Source organism: Anolis carolinensis, unplaced genomic scaffold, assembly GCF_035594765.1.
Source record: "Anolis carolinensis isolate JA03-04 unplaced genomic scaffold, rAnoCar3.1.pri scaffold_13, whole genome shotgun sequence".
Lineage (NCBI taxonomy): Eukaryota > Metazoa > Chordata > Lepidosauria > Squamata > Dactyloidae > Anolis > Anolis carolinensis.
In genome coordinates, this window is record NW_026943824.1 from 17,093,180 (window position 1) to 17,113,201 (window position 20,022).

The 20,022-nt window shown below is 43.7% G+C and overlaps 1 protein-coding gene across 1 annotated transcript; it reads left to right on the forward strand.

Annotated features, from left to right (window-relative positions):
* The first annotated feature begins 123 nt into the window (after nucleotides 1-123).
* On the forward strand, nucleotides 124-19,096 carry stub1 (STIP1 homology and U-box containing protein 1). Its single transcript, XM_016998850.2, has 7 exons — nucleotides 124-622; nucleotides 8,461-8,659; nucleotides 10,640-10,805; nucleotides 13,215-13,305; nucleotides 15,564-15,620; nucleotides 16,631-16,747; nucleotides 18,214-19,096. Exons 1-7 carry the CDS (start codon nucleotides 365-367, stop codon nucleotides 18,337-18,339), a joined length of 1,014 nt encoding a protein of 337 aa, XP_016854339.2. The 5' UTR covers nucleotides 124-364; the 3' UTR covers nucleotides 18,340-19,096.
* Nucleotides 19,097-20,022: the final 926 nt, after the last annotated feature.

Genomic DNA, 20,022 nt, shown 5'->3' on the forward strand with positions numbered 1-20,022 from the left:
GGGCAGCCCTTCTTCTGGCGCGGGGCGCATTGTGGGAAATGTAGTCCGGGGAGGCGTCGGAGAATCACACAAGGCGCCGCTCCGAACTACATTTCCCGGAGTGCTCCGCGCGCGGAAGCCCCAACGGGATGAGGCGGCGACGGGAGGTGTTTCCTGAAGGAGGCTGGGCCTAGTGCGGGCGCAGAGGCCTGCCTCTTTCCTGAGCCTCGTTCCCGGGCCTGGTGCTAGTGCTGCTGGGGCTTCTCCTCCGCCTCCCGGGGGCCCGAGCCGGGCTGTGGCGGCGAGGCGAGGCCGGGGCGAGCGGTCCTCCGGGCGGGAGGGCGGCAGCAAGGCCGGCTGTTGCTGCTTCTGCCTGGGCGGCGCCATGAAGGGCAAAGAGGAGAAGGAGAAGGAAGGCGGAGGCGCGGGGCTGGCCGGGCCCGGGCTCGGACTAGGCGGAGGCGGCGGAGGAGGAGGAGGCCTAGTGGGCGGCTTGGGCCTAGGCCCCGGCGGAGGCGGCGGGGTGGGAGGAGGCCACAGCCCCGAGAAGAGCCGCTCCGCCCAGGAGTACAAGGAGCAGGGGAACCGCCTCTTCGTGGGCCGCAAGTACCCCGAGGCCGCCGCCTGCTACGGGAGGGCCATCGTGAGTAGACCAGGCCACACACACCATGCTATACACACCCCACACCAGGGGTCCCCAAACTTTTTAAACAAGGGGCCAGTTCACAATCCTTCGGACCGTTGGAGGGCCGGACTATAGTTGGCCACCGAGCAATAATAATTAATAACAACAACAACACTAAAAAGTGGGTTGAAAGAGACCCTTTGGGCCATTGAGTCCAACCCCCTTCTGCCTTTGTGCACCAAAAGCACAAGCAAAGCACTCCTGACAGATGGCCACCCAGCCTCAATGTTAATAATAATAATAATAATAATAAAGAGGGTTGGAAGAGACCCCTTGGGCCATTGAGTCCAACCCCCTTCTGCCTTTGTGCACCAAAAGCACAAGCAAAGCACTCCTGACAGATGGCCACCCAGCCTCAATGTTAATAATAATAATAATAATAATAAAGAGGGTTGGAAGAGACCCCTTGGGCCATTTAGTCCAACCCCCTTCTGCCTTTGTGCACCAAAAGCACAAGCAAAGCACTCCTGACAGATGGCCACCCAGCCTCAATGTTAATAATAATAATAATAATAATAATAATAATAATAATAATAATAAAGAGGGTTGAAAGAGACCCTTTGGGCCATTGAGTCCAACCCCCTTCTGCCTTTGTGCACCAAAAGCACAAGCAAAGCACTCCTGACAGATGGCCACCCAGCCTCAATGTTAATAATAATAATAATAATAATAATAAAGAGGGTTGGAAGAGACCCCTTGGGCCATTTAGTCCAACCCCCTTCTGCCTTTGTGCACCAAAAGCACAAGCAAAGCACCCCTGACAGATGGCCACCCAGCCTCAATGTTATTAATAATAATAATAATAATAATAATAATAATAATAATAAAGAGGGTTGGAAGAGACCTCTTGGGCCATTGAGTCCAACCCCCTTCTGCCTTTGTGCACCAAAAGCACAAGCAAAGCACTCCTGACAGATGACCACCCAGCCTCAATGTTAATAATAATAATAAAGAGGGTTGGAAGAGACCCCTTGGGCCATTTAGTCCAACCCCCTTCTGCCTTTGTGCACCAAAAGCACAAGCAAAGCACTCCTGACAGATGGCCACCCAGCCTCAATGTTATTAATAATAATAATAATAATAATAATAATAATAATAATAAAGAGGGTTGGAAGAGACCCCTTGGGCCATTTAGTCCAACCCCCTTCTGCCTTTGTGCACCAAAAGCACAAGCAAAGCACTCCTGACAGATGGCCACCCAGCCTCAATGTTAATAATAATAATAATAATAATAATAATAATAAAGAGGGTTGGAAGAGACCCCTTGGGCCATTTAGTCCAACCCCCTTCTGCCTTTGTGCACCAAAAGCACAAGCAAAGCACCCCTGACAGATGGCCACCCAGCTTCAATGTTAATAATAATAATAATAATAATAATAATAATAATAATAATGGTTGTAAGAGAAGAAGAGACCCTTGGGTCATTTAGCCCAACCCCCTTCTGCCTTTGTGCCGTGGGGGCCGGATAAATAGCTTTGATGGGCCGCATCCGGCCCCCGGGCCTTAGTTTGGGGACCCCTGCCCCACACTATGGTATATACCAGGCATGGGCAAACTTGGGCCTTCTCTCCAGGTGTTTTGGACTCCAGCTCTCACAATTGCTAGCAGCCTGTAGGTTATAAGAATAAAGTTGTTGTTATACTCTATGTACATACATATATAGAGTGGCACAGTAGGTTAAACTGCTGAGCTGTTGAACTTGCTGTCTGAAAGATAGACAGTTTGAATGCAGGGAGCAGAATGAGCTCCTGCTATTAGCCCCAACTTCTGCCAACCTCGCAGTTCGGAAACATGCAAATGTGAGTAGATCAGTAGGTACCGCTTTTGCAGCGAAGTGCGTTAAAGCACTGAGCTGGAGACCCAAAGGTCCCAGGTTCAAACCCCGGGAGCAGCGTGAGCAGCCGCTGTTAGCTCCAGCTCCTGCCAACCTAGCAGTTTGAAAACATGCCAACGTGAGTAGATCAATAGGTACCGCTCCGGCGGGAAGGTAACAGCGCTCCATGCAGTCATGCCAATGGCCACATGACCTTGGAAGTGTCTACGGACAACGCTGGTTCTTCGGCTTAGAAATGGAGATGAGCACTAACCCCCAGAGTCAGACATGACTGGACTTAACGTCAGGGGAAAACTTTATCGTTACCTATATGTACACATATAAATACACACAGAGGCCTAGAATATACAGTAGAGTCTCACTTATCCAACATAAACGGGCCGGCAGAATGTTGGATAAGCGAATATGTTGGATAATAAGGAGGCATTAAGGAAAAGCCTATTAAACATCAAATTAGGTTATGATTTTACAAATGAAGCACCAAAACATCATGTTAGACAACAAATTTGGCAGAAAAAGTAGTTCAATATGCAGTAATGCTATGTAGTAATTACTGTATTTTTGAATTTAGCACCAAAATATCACGATATATTGAAAACATTGACTACAAAAATGCGTTGGATAATCCAGAATGTTGGATAAGTGAGACTCTACTGTATATTAGGCCCCTGGTGGCAAAGTGTGTTATAACACTGAGTTGCTGAACTTGCGGACCGAAAGGTTCAAATCCCGGGAGCTGTTAGCCCCAGCTCCTGCCAACCTAGCATTTCGAAAACATGCCAATGTGAGTAGATCAATAGGTACCGCTCCGGCGGGAAGGTAACGGTGCTGCATGCAGTCATGCCGGCCACATGACCTTGGAAATGTCTACGGACAACGCCGGTTCTTCGGCTTAGAAATGGAGATGAGCACCAACCCCCAGAGTCAGACATGACTGGACTTAACGTCAGGGGAAACCTTTACTTTACCTTAACACCGCTCCATGGTGTCATGCTGGCCAGTTGACCTAGGCAACTTTAAACTAGCAAACTTTAAACTAGCAACTTTAAACATTATGTCCAGTCATGTCCGACTCTGGGGGTTGGTGCTCATCTCCATTTCTAAGCCGAAGAGCCGGTGTTGTCCGTAGACACCTCCAAGGTCATGTGGCCATTGGCATGACTGCATGGAGTGCCACTACCTTCCCGCTGGAGCAGTACCTATTGATCTACTCCCATTGACATGTTTTTGAACTACTAGGTTGGCAGAAGCTGGAGCTAACAGTGGCCGCTCACGCCGCTCCCGGGGTTTGAATCTGGGACCTTTCGGTCTCCAGCTCAATGCTTTAACGCACTTCGCCACCGGGGCTCCAGTATGTATATATAGTGATGGATATATATCACTATGTATATATAGTGATGCAGTAAAATGTTGCGCCTTATATAAAATAGCAAAACTAGGGCTTCTTGTAATCTTTTCAAGCTGTGGATAGTGCAGTCTGTCAAAAAGACCTGTGGAGTGTGAGAAGCCATCATCAATGACCTCCATCCTCACTTGCCTGCCATCTTAACTGACCTCTTCCCAATGACCGTGGAGAGGTGTCTGTGCTTAGGATCGGATGTGACTCAGCTCCTCTTTGGAGCCAGGAATGTTTCTCCATGCAATTAACCCCAAAACCATCCTCAGTGCAAATGTGCCAAGGCGGATATTTCCTCATTCCTAGAAGGAGGAGGAGGTGGAGGAGGCCACAACAGAACCTTCTGTCAACAGATCAGGAATGGGCACAAACAATTCAAGTTTCAGCTTTGAGGTCAGAACATTTTCCAAACAGGGAGGAGGAGGGTAGTTGTTGCTTGGGTTGCGGCTAAGGTGAAGATTTTCATGTTCAGGGGCAGTATATCTCTGAATAGTAATTTCTGGGTTATGTCATAGAGAAGAGTATTTCTGTGTTTTCGTCTGAATGTGGACTGCTCTTTTGGGATGGGGTGTCTGATATGGGGAGGTTTATCTGAGTCTTTTTCAGCCTTTTCCGCCATTAATCAGTGACTCCCAAACCCTAGACTTTGAGATGTTTTGGACTTCAGCTCCCTTGGCCAATACTCGGGGATTCTGGGAGCTGGAATCCAAAATGCCTGGAATTTGGGAGTTTGAGAAACATTGCGTTAAGATCCACATTTATGTGCAGACTGCTATGGGCTAGGTTTTGGATGTTATTGTTTTTCTTCATCTTTTATCTATCAGATTTAAATGAGAAACAAGCAAAATTAACATAGAGAACAGGCTTGTGAATAGGGTGCTAACTGAATGTGATGAGAATTCCATTGTTGTTTACGTCTCTCAAGTTAACTTTAAGTTAGGGTGCCGTTGCTTCTCTGAGTCCATTCTTCTGGAATGTAGTCTTACTCTTTTCCTGCTGCTTCCTATCCGACGTCATTGTCTTTTCTAGTGAGTCATGCCTTCACATAATATGTCCAAAGTACACCAATCTCAGTTTATTCAATTTGGTTTCCAGACTTGATTGGCTCTTGATTTGGTTTCCAGACATTGATTTGTCTTTTAGCAGTTCACAGAATCAGTTTTTTCACTCATACAACGAAATTAGAAATACAATGCCATAGGCTTCAATAATAACTTTAGTATTCAGTGATGTTTCTTGACACTTCAATATCTTGTTTGGTTCCCTCATAGCTGCTCTTCTAACTCTTAGTCTACTTCTGATTTCTTCTATTCTGATTGATGGTCAAAGTAAGGAAAATCTAGAAGTTATATAAATTTTAGTTTTAATGTTCAACTGTAAACTTGCACTTCCTTGAGGTTCTTGAGTTATTATTCCATTTCTGCTAGTAGTAGGGTTTTATCTGCATATCTCTTATTGTTGATGTTCCTTCATTCAATAATCATGCTTCCTTCCTCTAAGCCTATACACTTTGTAATTATCTGACTTTGAACATCCTATTCCTGTCTATTTTAGCCCACTCACACATCCCATGTATCTCAGTGCTTATATGTTCTGTTTCTTGTGTCTGGCTTTCCTTGATGCATGCTTCTCACATTCCATATTTCTGCTGTGGGTCTGGTGAATAGAAAAATTTGTATCAAAATAGCCGAGGGAGAGCTCGTGTGCTATTGTATTCTTTATTTCCCTGGGTTTGTTCATTCAGCAAGGCTCCCCAGTGGCAGCAGGGCTCTTATGCTTGAAAGCCAGATTGTCAAATTACACTTTTGAGAGCTGGATCTTCACCTAGAAGCTCCAGAGCTGAACAGAGGCTGTGTCTCCCCGAGTGGCAATTCTTCAGGGTTGGAAGGACAGAAGGAGATGTTTGGTCTTTCCCTGTTAAATCGAGAATACTCTCTCCTGCCTGTCTGCCTGCCTCTCATTTAACTGAATCTAGCTGGTTCTCTGGGGTTATTAAACTGATTATGTTGCAAAAAGGGAACATTTCCCAGCAACTAGTTTCTGAGTGGCCACTCTAGGAGTTCGTCAAAAGTGCATGGTTTGTTTGGAAAACAATTCTCTCCAAATGAGTATTGCAAGATATTGGGGAATCTATGTGTGTAGCAGAGGCTTTGGCCCTCCTTTCCGGTGTTTTAGACTTCAACTTCCACAATTCCTAATAGCTGGTAGACTGTTAGGAATTGTAGGAGTTGACCAAAACACTTGGAGGACCGAAGTTTGCCCAGACCTGTTCTAACTCCTGTTAGGTGACAGCTACTGGAGCATAAAATTTCCTGAAAGGGTCGTGTTTTCCTTGGTTTATGCTAAATTCACTGCAAGATAGACCTGCAGAAGGACTCTCTCTAAGGACTTTGAGAAAACTCTATGCAGCCCAGAGGCTTGCTTTGAATTGAAATAATCTGTAGCAGTACGGGGGAAATCATAGAATCGTAGAGTTGTAAGAGACCTCATGGGCTATCCAGTCCAACCCCCTGCAAGAAGCAGGAAAATCTCATTCAAAGCACGCCTGACAGATGGCCATCCAGCCTCTGCTTAAAAGCCTCCAAAGAAGGAGCCTCCACCACACTCTGGGGCAGAGAGTTCCACTGCTGAACAGCTCTCACAGTGAGGAAGTTCTTCCTGATGTTCAGGTGGAATATCCTTTCTTGTAGTTTGAAGCCATTGTTCTGTGTCCTAGTCTGCAGGGCAGCAGCAAATAAGCTTGCTCCCTCCTCCTATGACTTCCCCTCACATATTTGTACATGGCTATCATGTCTCCTCTCAGCCTTCTCTTCTGCAGGCTAAACATGCCCAGCTCTTTAAGCCGCTCCTTATAGGACTTGTTCTCCAGATGCTTGATTGTTTTAGTCGCTCTCCTCTGGACGCTTTCCAGCTTGTCAACATCTCCCTTCAATTGAGGTGCCCAGAATTGGACACAGTATTCCAGGTGTGGTCTGACCAAGGCAGAATAGAGGGGTAGCACGACTTCCCTGGATCTAGATGCTATACTCCTATTTATGCAGGCCAAAATCCTATTGGCTTTTTTGCCGCTGCATCACATTGTAGGCTCATGTTTAACTTGTTGTCCACGAGGACTCCAAGATCTTTTTCACACGTACTGCTGTCGTGTCAAGGTTGATCCAAACTCCCTTTCTGCATGCAGGCGTTTCAACCTTTGCTTAATCATCTTGCATGCCTGTAAACCAAACCCATTAATCAAGATTCAGGTTAGTTTTGCCAGCATTGTTCCATGCAGTCCTGCTTAATCTTAATCCCAGGAGTTGCAGGACCGCTGTAGAAGCTCAGGCCCTGGGGCCAAATCCAATTCTCTTATGGGTCCCTTGATTTCCATGCCCCCTTTTCCATAATACCATTGTCTTGTGGTTTCCCAGCTTTGTGTGTTTTCCCTTCCCTCATTTTAAAAGTCTAAAATTCTTCTTCTAAAGCTTAGTTACTAAGAACAAAAGCTCTAAGATGAAAAGTGTTGTTATTTCTGGCCTGACTGATTTATCATTGATCCCACTTGTCACTGGATTGTCACTCCAGGGGCTTGGTTCTCAGGCTGGAAGAGATTCGCTGTCCTTTCTTTGCAAATTCCTGAGGCTAAACTTTGTAGAGTGTGGTTTTCCAGGGGGGGGATTAGATACCAATAAGGCAGCAGATTTGATCGGTCTTTGACTTAGTTCCTTGGCAAGATTGTAAATTGGCATTCTCTGTATGATCCCATGGATATCTGTAAACCAATATTTTGACTGTACTTTGACTGGAGGCATATCATGGAATCACCTTGGATCAAGGATCTGATTCAGTTTGAAAGCAACATTACTTCTTCATAAAACTGGGTCATGATAGGAACGTTTGGGTGGTGTGTTCCCAATGATGGTACCAAGTAGGTGAATCTGGCAGGTATGGATTGTATTGTACACAGTTGGACTAGATGTAGAAGTAAGCCTCATCTCAGCCAATAATTCATTTGAAACCAAAGGCTTCAGGCTGTCAGGATGTACTTTGGGTTTTTAAATTAAACACCCAGAATCCATTATTCAGAACCTGGTGCAGGCCAGGAATTTATGTTGAGCATCAGAATTGGACAGAGGTCACATATTTTCCGAATCAAAATCAATTTCTATTTTTACCTGTGTTACTCTAGTTTAAAACAAGAAATCCTTGCTGATCTACTTCAGATCTCCACCCACTTGTCCTAGATACCTTGAGGCCGGTGAGAATGAGATGGTCGCTGCAGCAACTGATTATAGAGGTTTCAGAGAAGGACCTGTTCTCCCCTTTGGATGCATGTTTTGTATGTCCCTCTGAAAAGAAGGGTTCCTTCTCCCTGCTGTTTAAATGAAACAGAGGCAGGAAGAAGTTCAGAGATCTTGTTGGTTTGGGCTACGGTTCTCCAAACTCTGCAACCAGCATGGTTTGTGGTGTTTCGTAGGTGCAATGTTTCCCTGCCACGCTACAGGAAAGGGGAGCCATATTTTTTTCTACCTTGGCGATGATGTGCATGAAATGTCTTGACCCTTTTTGCACTCCTTCCCATTTCAGAATCGGAATCCTTTGGTGGCCGTCTACTACACCAACCGGGCCTTATGTTACCTGAAGATGCAGCAACACGACAAGGCCTTGGCCGACTGCAAGCATGCCCTGGAACTGGACAGCCAGTCGGTGAAAGCCCACTTCTTCCTGGGCCAATGCCAGATGGAGATGGAGAACTACGATGAGGCCATCGCTAATCTTCAAAGAGGTGAGCTGGAATGGCCGAGCGGGAATCCTCTCCAGAGAGTCCCAAATGGAGAGACCCATTGAAACTGGAACAATGTTCAGTTGCATTGTTTTTGTTATGTTGATAATTCTGGGTTGTTTATTTTTCCCAGGATCATAAAGTGGCAGGCACAATTTTTATTTATTTATTTATTTACAGCATTTGTATTCCACCCTTCTCACCCCGAAAGGGACTCAGGGCGGATCACATTACACATATAGGCAAACATTCAATGCCTTTTAACATAGAACAAAGATAAGACAAACATAGGCTCTGAGCGGGCCTCGAACTCATGACCTCCTGGTCAGAGTGATTCATTGCAACTGGTTGCAGCTGGCTTGCTCTCCAGCCTGCGCCACAGCCCGGGCCCATGGTTCCACTGAGTTTTAGTTCCAGGATCTATGGATGTACAATGTACTCATAGATGTACTATGAGAAGGGCCTGCTCTCCCCTTTGGATGCATGTTTTGTATGTCCCTCTGAAAAGATGTACAATGTACAATAGCATAGTAAAATGGCAAGAACAAGCTTCGTTTTTTGGAATTTTTTGTTTGGATATTTTCAACCTGTGGATAGTTGAATCCATGAATGCAGAATCCTTGGATATGGAGGGTCGATTGTATGGGCTTTCCCCTCATTTTTACCTCTGGTGGCCTTTGACACTGCTGAAGTTTACCACTGGTATTCCTCTTAAACCGAACTCCTTGTATTTGCAGTCCAGGGTGAGGTTTTTAGAATTCTCTCTTGTGCCTTATCAAATTACAAAGACTGGGATTCCATATAATGTCGCCATAACTGTGTAGTAGTGTGAACAGTCGCTTAGCAAACAGCCCTGCTGTTGCTTTTTTCCTTATAGCCTTGCAAGAAAAGGACATAATGTGGTGTCCTCATTCCCAGTCTGGGAACCTCTGGCTTCCTGTTATGATCCAGCTCTGAACGCTTGTAGCAAACGTGTTTTCTCTCCTGGCTTTAGGAAGTTTACTGGTTCTGCCACATTCTTCTCTTATGTAAGAATTTGGATGAGGCAGTTGCCCAGGAGCTTCAACTCAGCTTCTCATTTTGAAAAAGCTTCTAGTCCTGGATAATTTGGCACATGTTTTCTTCCAGAGGTTTAAAATAGTTTTGTGAAGTACATTTTGATTGTGGCTGATTGAGAGCTCAGCCTTTGGCTACACGTCTTTGTTTACATGCCATTCTGCCACAAGACCTTTAGCTCTCTAAGTGTTGAGAGCTGCAGTTCCCATCAGCTCCATTGACATTGCCAAGAGTAAGAAATTATGGGAATTGTTGGCCAAAATAGTCAAGAAGGCCAACTGTTCTGTGTGCTACTTTGTATGCTAACCCAGTATTTGGAATCTGTGCTGAATAATAAAGACATCCATGTGTTTATACATTCAGGAAAGGCCCAGGCTTTCGAATAACAATTGGCAGCATTAATTATTATTATGTACGTTGGAACTCAATCGACAGACCCAGTCTTTTAAAATTGAACACGCCTATCTGTATTTTATAATGTGTTTTATGAATGTCCGATGTAAGTTGATAATTTTTAACTGTTTTATAGTGCATTGTACAATTTTTATATATGTGTTTTGTTGTAAGCCGCCCTGAGTCCCCTGTTGGGTGAGACGGGCGGGATATAAATATTGTAATAATAATAATAATAATAATAATAATAACCTAAGTCAGATTCCCGAGGTTTAATTACCTTGTAATCCCAGCCAAAGCTTCAATTTGATTGCACTTTAAATTTCATGAATCCATCCTTTGGAGTGCTGGAATTTCCAAAGAACTCTTGTTCCCCACCCAGCTATAAACTCCAGAATTCTCTAAGATGCAGCTATGACAGTGGTATACAGCACAATTGTGCAGTATGAAAAGTCCTTGGGTGCAATACTTGGATTTCTGATCTCAGTTTTTTAACAGCACCTCTGTTTCTGCCCCTACTCCCCTCCTTTCCAGCCTACAACTTAGCCAAAGAGCAACGTTTGAACTTTGGGGACGACATTCCAAGCGCTCTGCGGATCGCCAAGAAGAAGCGTTGGAACAACATTGAGGAGAAACGGATCAACCAGGAAAACGAGTTGCATTCCTATCTTACCAAACTTATCATGGCGGAGAAAGAAAGGTATGGGATGCCTGTCTACAGTAGAGGAGGGTGTGGAGAGTCTTTGTATTACAGTCGCATAATGCAGTGTGAGGTTCTCTTCTCCCAGTTGTGCTGTGGTCCGTCTTCCAAAGAAAAGCACCAAGACACACGCGGGTAGATTCCAACAAGTTTTTTATTGTACCAAATGCCAGAACCTTCTTTTGGCCCACATATATAGGGGCTCCCACATACCAGAGGGTAATTGATGTTTTATGGCCGGCCTGCTTTATGGCTGGCATCTGTTCCTTGTCAGCAGAGATGTCAAGGATTGGAGATCCTGACATCAATATAATAACTTGGTGCATATGCAAGCATTACAACAGTCCCATAAGGGAGGTTGGGATTGTTGCCTCCAGACTAGTGTATTTGTTGGCAAAGGGGAGAGTTTGAGAGGTAAGATTTTCAAAGGTGGCCTTCCAGATGTTGCTGGAATCCAGCACCCACCATCTTGCTTGAGAAGGGTTGAGTAACCTTTTTTCCTGTTAAAGGCAATGTTCCTTCTGTTTTGGGTGGCAGGGAAGGGGAGTCCTCCTCAAATCTTTTTCCTCTGCCTCTTCCTTGGCCAGTTTGGAAAAGTTGAGAGTGCTGATGGACTTAGACAACAACCTTTCACAAGTAAATATACATAATAATAAGTTGAATGGCAGTGAACAAACATGATATTAAGAACATCTTAATGAGTATAGATGGCTGTACCTTGAAAATTAACATGACTAGTCATGAATTTTGTCCTTGATATTATCCTTCAGTGTGGGATCTATTCTGCTGCTGTTGTTTTGAATAAAGAGAACTTTCTGCCACACAGTCAAGTGTGGTACAATCTAGGAAATATACCTCACAGGGAGCAATTTGATGACCTTTTTAGTTCAGACTCAGGGCTTGATTACCTCCAGAACTGTATATTCAACTAAACCAGTGTGATTCCACTGTATGTTGGCAGAGTGTGGGGTCCATGTATTATATGCTGTTGTTAACTCTGAACTTGGGGAACTTAATTGTCTACAGCTCCTGGGTTCCCAAGACAGTGTGGTTCAGGGATTCTGGGAATTGTTATCCAAAAAAGAGCTGTTCTCTAGCACTCTTTGGCACATGCCAAAAGGAGTCCATGCGCCATAACAGCCTGTTTGACAGGCTGGTTCAGTATTGCTCACCATGTTCTCAGGTGGAAGTCTTTCGCATTGCTTCTGCTTCGATCCTTACCTGGAATATTAAACTCAGGATCTTTGCAGTGCAAAGCAGGTGCTGTGCTATTGAAGAGTCATTGTCCTTCCCTCCACCTTGGGTCTCTTCCTGATGGACTTGTTGATTCTGCTACTCATGTTTTTGTTTATTATATCTTATTGGATTGTTTCTGTTTTATTTTCGTTTCGATACCGTATATACTCGAGTATAAGCCTAGTTTTTCTGCCCTTTTTTAGGACTGAAAAAAACCCTCCTCGGCTTATATTCAGGTGAGGGTCCTGGTGGGCTTATATTCAGGGCGGTTTATACTCAAGTATATATGGTATATTTATTATTTTTCTCTATGATTATTGGTATTGTTACATTTACTATTTTACTCTATTAATTATTATTATTATTATTATTATTACAGTAGAGTCTCACTTATCCAACACTCGCTAATCCAACGTTCTGGATTATCCAACGCATTTTTGTAGTCAAATTTGTTGTATAACATGATGTTTTGGTGCTTAACTTGTAAAATCATAACCTAATTTGATGTTTAATAGGCTTTTCCTTAATGCCTCCTTATTATCCAATATATTCACTTATCCAACATTCTGCCGGCCCGTTTATGTTGGATAAGTGAGACTCTACTGTATTACATTTATTATTTTACTCTATTACTGTTGTTACTTTTACATTTATTTTACTTTATTTCTATTATTAATACATTTATTATTTTACTGCATTTATTATTATTATTATTGCATTTATTATTTCACTCTATTATTATTAAAAGGATATATAAGCACATTTACATTGAAGAAGAGGAAAATAATTTAATCAGAGTTGAACAGTCATAGCTTAAATTACAGTTTGATGTAAAGATTCAAAAACGTTTAAACTACGGATGCTTCAATTAATGTAATTTTATTGGTATCTCGGCTTATACTGGAGTTAATGTTTTCCCAGTTTTTTTGTGGTAAAATTTGGTGCCTCGGCTTATATTCGGGTCGGCTTATACTCAAGTATATACGGTAATTCTCTTATTGTTGTTACAGTTACTCTGCATTGTCTTGTATTTTTGATGTGTTTGTACTCATTTGAGGCAGTGAATGTTTGCCTGATTTTTGTGTGTGTAAACCGCCCTGAGTTCCTTTGCGGAGTGAGGGTGGTCTAGAAATAAAGTTTTATTATTTTTATAATATTATTATTCCCCCGCAGGGAGTTAGATGAATGCCGACGGGCACAGGAAGAGGAGAATGTGGATGAAAACCGAAGTCGGGCACAGCTGGCCAACATTGAAGCCAAACATGTGAGGACCAGTTTGGTGTGGGGTCAACCCTTTATTGAAGACAGGGGTGGTCATTCTGTAGCCTTCCAGAGGTTATTGGACATTGGTGCCCATTGGTTCCAGCAGGCCAAGAAGCGTCACAGCCGCTGGAGGCTCATAGATAGCCTTCCTTGGTGTTCCAGTTACTGGAATAGTGTCACTTTGTATTTTTAGTGTCACAATGGTTCCCAACCCGTGGGCCGTGACTTAGCAGTGGGTCGCGAAGATGAAATACAGTCCGCGAGCCCCGATCTTCTTTATTTATTTTATTTGGCAACTACTGGATGGCATATGTTCTGTATCAGAAACCAGAGCAGATGTGGTCTATCCAATGCAGTTTTCTGAATCGGCACCCCAAAGAACCAAACTGAATCTAAAGCTGACCAAAAACAGATTCGTAACCCTTTTGGTACTAAAGTTGGAGAGTGATCTCTGGTCAAAAAAAGGTTGGGAACCACTGCTCTACAGTGACTGGAATGTTCTTCGAGGCTTATACAAATGTAATCGGGGACTGCACTCATGGACTTTTTCTTTGTAATATTACATAAGGAGGTCTTCAGTATCACCCTACAGAACAGCTTTGCTTGGCAGCACCGTCCTTGGTGGGCAGCCTGCCATTGGACCTCCATCGCCCAGGCTCTGGCAGAGCTCTCTGCTCCCATCACCTCTTAAAAGGGATCTTGTTCCATTTCAGCAGCACTTTAGAGAAAAGGGATCAGTAGTTTTCTTCCTATGCTACAAACAAGATAAATGTGACATTTTTAGTATGGTGGCTGGCAGTTTTAAGCATTCTATTCCCTTAGCTAACATACCTATGAAGCAGATTCTGAAAGGGAGGCTCCCGGTCTGGGCATATAGTCTGTGCTTTGTCAAGGAACAAGTTTCATTTATATGGTGTGTGTGCGTGCGTGCTTATATGTCCTTATGCCCTTTGTTTTATCTGTGTTTTAACTTTGCTTATATTGTTATTATTATTATTAATAATAATAATATTTGATACACAGTTTTTTTGTTTTTTTTTCGTGTCAGGAGCAACCGGAGTTGCTTCTGGAGTGAGAGAATTGGCCGTCTGCAAGGACGTTGCCCAGGGGACGCCCGGATGTTTTGATGTTTTACCATCCTTGTGGGAGGCTTCCCTCATGTCCCCGCATGGAGCTGGAGCTGATAGAGGGAGCTCATCCGCACTCTCCCCGGGTGGGATTCGAACCTGGCAGCTTTCAGGTCAGCAACCCAACCTTTAAGTTACGAGGCTTTTATACCCTTGGCCACCGGGGGCTCCTTTGATACACAGTAAGATTAGTACAAATCAAACAAGATCACTATGCTGGCTGTTGTATTGGATCACACGTCGGACACTTCCCAATAATAATTTATTATTATTATTATTATTATTATTATTATTATTATTATTATTATTATTATTATTATTACAGTAGAGTCTCACTTATCCAAGACTCGCTTATCCACAAGTTCTGGATTATCCAATGCATTTTTGTAGTCAATGTTTTCAATACATTGTGATATTTTGGTGCTAAATTCGTAAATACAGTAATCCACATTACTGTGCATTGAACTACTTTTTCTGTCAAATTTCTTGTCTAACATGATGTTTTGGTGCTTAATTTGTAAAATCATAACCTAATTTGATGTTTAATAGGCTTTTCCTTAATCCCTCCTTATTATCCAAGATATTCGCTTATCCAAGGTTCTGCCGGCCCATTTAGCTTGGATAAGTGAGACTCTACTGTAGTAGTAGTAGTAGTAGTAGTAGTAGTATATTATTGACACAAAGACACAGTATGACACCGCAAACGAGATCTATAAGCTGGATTTCATATCACAAAATCACAAGTCGAACACTTCCCAAGCATTTAGGACTGTGTGATGTATTATTATTAGTAGTATATTATTATTGTTGTTGTTGTTATTTATTAAAATGTGAAACCCATTGGGTGATCTTGGACCAACATCAAGGTCTCTTTGCTTAATGAATGAAAAGTAGAATATAAAAACAACTAATTAATAAAAGAAATTCCGAAGAGCTATAGGAAACACTTTTTGTTTATGTTAATCGTACAAGGAATTTACCCTAAGTCTAACTTACTGGGAAGTTGCTTATGTTCTTGCCATTTTCAGTTTCTGTTTGGCTTTTGCTGCCCTGCTGGATGGGGACGATGGGAGCTGTAGCCCCCACATCTGGAGGTGTCACGCTCTGCTAAAAGCATTTCTTTCTGTTCCAGGAGAAATACCTTGCAGACATGGATGAATTATTCTCCCAGGTGGATGAGAAGCGGAAGGTGAGCTATAGATACGTTCCTAGGCCCAGTTTGGCCTTTTAAAGCCCTTATTTATTGTGTAGCTAACAGTGCTTTATTTGATTTCCACTTTTCATGGATTCAGACATCCGTCTTTGGGTTAAGATGACTAGTGACACCGGATAGGATAGTGATGGCCAACCTATGACACGCGTGTCAGCACTGACATGCCTAGCCATTTTTGCTGACACGCTGCCGCATGCAGATTGATTGGATGACCAATGTCTTTTGTGGCCAAATTTGGTGTGATTTGGTCCAGTGGTTTTATAGTTTACTCCATGGGAATTATGCACATTACACACACATATATATATATATATATATATATATATATATATATATATATATAGGTAAAGATTTCCCCTGACGTTAAGTCCACTCATGACTCTGGGGGTTGGTGCACATCTCCATTTCTAAGCCGAAGAGCCGGCGTTGTCCATAGACACCTCCAAGGTCATGTGGCCATTGGCATGACTGCATGGAGCGCCGTTACCTTCCCGCTGGAGCGGTACCTATTGATCTACTCACATTGGCATGTTTTCGAACTGCTAGGTTGACAGAAGCTGGAGCTAACAGCGGGCGCTCACTCCGCTCCCGGGATTTGAACCTGGGACCTTTCGGTCTGCAAGTTCAGCAGCTCAGTGCTTTAACACACTTTGCTACTGGGGCTCCTTATATATGTATCAATATATTATTCTATTATTATTGTAGTATATTATTATATTATTACTATTATATTATTATTATATTATTCATGACTACATTGAAGCTACAATAGAGAGAAATCGGTGTGGAAATTGCAAGAGGTACCATAGATTGTTGTACAGGGAAATAATGGTAGTAAATAGTTTTTGATTTATTAAATACAGTGATATATTACAATTATATATTTTTGTTATTTAAACTATTTTGACACACCAAGCGCAAAAGGTTGCCCATCCTTGCCTGGTTGGACTGAGTCTCCAATCTCTTCTGTCTCCCCTTCTTTCTAGAAACGGGACATCCCTGACTATTTGTGTGGGAAGATCAGCTTTGAATTGATGCGAGAGCCCTGCATCACACCCAGTGGGATTACCTACGACCGGAAGGACATAGAAGAGCATCTCCAGGTAACAGAAGAGCTGTAGCCGTTTGGGTGGGCTATGAGGGTTGGAGAAATTACTCCTTCTATTGGAAAACAACTATACCCAGTCTCTGGGCATATATCCTTTTGGCAAATGTGAATTTATTTATTTATTTCGGACATTTATATCCCGTCCTTCTCACCTTGGGGGGGGGGGGGGCGCTCAGGGCAGCCTCACAATCAGCAATCATTAGATGCTAGAAAACATACTGTATATACTCGTATATAAGCCTAGTTTTTCAGCCCTTTTTTAGGACTGAAAAAAACCTCCTCGGCTTATACTCGGGTGAGGGTCCTGGTTGGCTTATATTTGGGTCAGCTTATACTCGAAAATATATGGTACATTTATTATTTTTCTCTATTATTGTTGCTACTATTGCATTTATTTTACTATATTTTTATTATTGTTATTAATACAGTTATTATTTCACTCTGATCTTATTATTATTATTGCATTTATTATTTTACTCTATTTATTATTACTTGTATCATTTCCCTGTATTATTATTATTACATGTATTATTTTACTCTATTATTATTAAAAGGATACATAAGCAGGGTCCCATTCGTGAGCCAGAGCCAGGTCTTCTCCTTATCAGCTTTTCCTTCAATTTTGTCAAGGAACTTTCCATGCAATGTTTTGTTGTGCCAGCTGTCAGCTCTAGTTTGTAGTGCGGTTTTCTTGTACTGGTTTTTTGTCTGCTGTGCTTTGAGAAGTTTCTGATTTTTGACTTCAATCAAAGCAGGTTCTTCACTTTGCTTTACATCTTCTGCCAGGGCATGTTCTTCTTCTTTGACTGCTTGTTTGACTTGTAAGAGTCCTCTGCCCCCTGATCTTCTAGGCAGATATAGCCGGTCAACATCACTGCGAGGGTGCAGTGAATGATGAATGGTCATGAGTTTTCTTGTTTTTCTGTCCAAATTGTCCAGTTCCACCTGTGTCCAGTTTATGATGCCAGCAGTATATTTTACGACAGGTATGGCCCAGGTGTTTATGGCCTTGATGGTGTTGCCTCCATTGAGCTTGCTTTTGAGAATTTTTCGGACCCTTTGTGTGTATTCTTTACTGACCACAGTCTTCACATGTTCATGCTTGATGTTGTCCAGCTGTAGTATGCCCAGATATTTATAGGCCTCTGGCTGGTGACACTTTATTGTTTGGCCATTAGGCATATTTATGCCCTCACTTTCAATGATTTTTCCATTATTATTATTATTATTATTATTATTATTATTATTATTATTATTATTATTATCATCTTTGCTCTCACATTCTCACATTCCCTGTGAACTAATGGGATATTCAAACTGGGACTCCAGACCATTTTGGAGCTGCTAGACCAGGCAGGTGTTTTGGACGCAATGGGTGGTGTCTCCATTCATCTGACCATCTGATTCTGTGACCCGTTATCCTTATGCCCGCCTTAGTGATCTTTTCTACGTCCTTTGCAGCGCGTCGGCCACTTTGACCCAGTGACCCGAAGCCCCTTGACCCAGGACCAGCTGATCCCCAACCTGGCCATGAAGGAGGTGATAGACGCGTTCATATCCGAAAACGGCTGGGTAGAAGATTACTGATGACTCTTGGAGGGGACGGAAAGAGGCCAGGTGTGCCCAGCCGCTTTGGACGGCTCTCTGAACTTGCTGGGCCAGCAGCAGCAGCACCATGCCTTACTCTCGTATTTATCCGTCTGCCTGCCTGTGCCCTTTCTTTTGGCAAGCGAGGGCCGGAGAGCTCCGAGGCCTCCCAGTTTCCTTGGCTTCTTTTGTGGCTTGGTTAAGATGGGCAGAAGGAAGGCTCGATGCAGCGGAGATGCCTAGGCAGGCCTTAAAGAAGTGAGGCAAAGAAGACAGTCTTTGGAACCCGTCGCGACCCATGAAGGACAATCCCCAAGCCGTGCTCACGTCCCTTCACTCGGCACACGTCTCCCTTCCGTAACGATGCTGCTGATGTCGTTGGGTCCGGCTCCTGTGGTAAGCGAAACGCCAGAGAGGCCGGATCCGTCTCCCTCCTCCACTCCCCGACTTGGCTTTCAGCTGTCGTTTCTTGCCTGCTTTTTCTCTCTCTCTAACAAAGGTTTTATTTTTTGTTTCCTCTTTCCATTTATTCCTGCCTGGGTGGATTCTTTTTCCATCTCTTTTTTCTTTGTAAATAAATATCGGGGACTGGGAGGGGAAATGGGCCCACCAAGAGATATTTTGCAGGTGTCGACTGGAATTTGGGTTTTGTTGAGATCATTAACCTCCTTCCAGGTAGTTGTTTTATCAATTAAACCACTCAAAAGGAGCATTTTGGGGGGTTGCTTTCAATTAAAATGTTTCCCCTTTAATAACACTTTTGTTTTGCAGTATTTTCACGGTTGTGCAAACTCATGCGCCAGGGTTTTTTTTTTTTTGCATCATGAGACGTGTGCTGCGACTGCATTATATAGGGTTATTGTTTGTTTTCCGGGCTGTATGGCCATGTTGGGAGCCCCGGTGGCGAAGTGCATTAAAGCACTGAGCTGGAGACCAAAAGGTCCCAGGTTCAAACCCCGGGAGCGGCGGGAGCGGCCGCTGTTAGCTCCAGCTCCTGTCAACCTAGCAGTTCGAAAACATGGCAATGTGAGTAGATCAATAGGTACCGCTTTGGTGGGAAGGTAATGGCGCTCCATGCAGTCATGCCGGCCACATGACCTTGGAGGTGTCTACGGACATGCAAATGTGAGTAGATCAATAGGTACCGCTTCGGCGGGAAGGTAACGGCACTCCATGCAGTCATGCCGGCCACATGACCTTGGAGGTGTCTACGGACATGCAAATGTGAGTAGATCAATAGGTACCGCTTCGGCGGGAAGGTAACGGCACTCCATGCAGTCATGCCGGCCACATGACCTTGGAGGTGTCTACGGACATGCAAATGTGAGTAGATCAATAGGTACCGCTTCGGTGGGAAGGTAACGGCGCTCCATGCAGTCATGCCAGTGGCCACATGACCTTGGAGGTGTCTACGGGCAACGCCGGCTCTTCGGCTTAGAAATGGAGATGAGCACCAACCCCCAGAGTCAGACATGACTGGACTTAATGTCAGGGGAAACCTTTACCTATGGCCATGTTCCAGAAGTATTCTCTCCTGACGTTTTGCCCCCATCTATGGCAGGCATCCTCAGAGGCAGGCATCCTCAGAAGCCTTCTTTGGAGGCTTTTAAACAGAGGCTGGATGGTCATCTGTCGGGGGTGCTTTGAATGTGATTTCCTGCTTCTTGGCGGGGGTTGGACTGG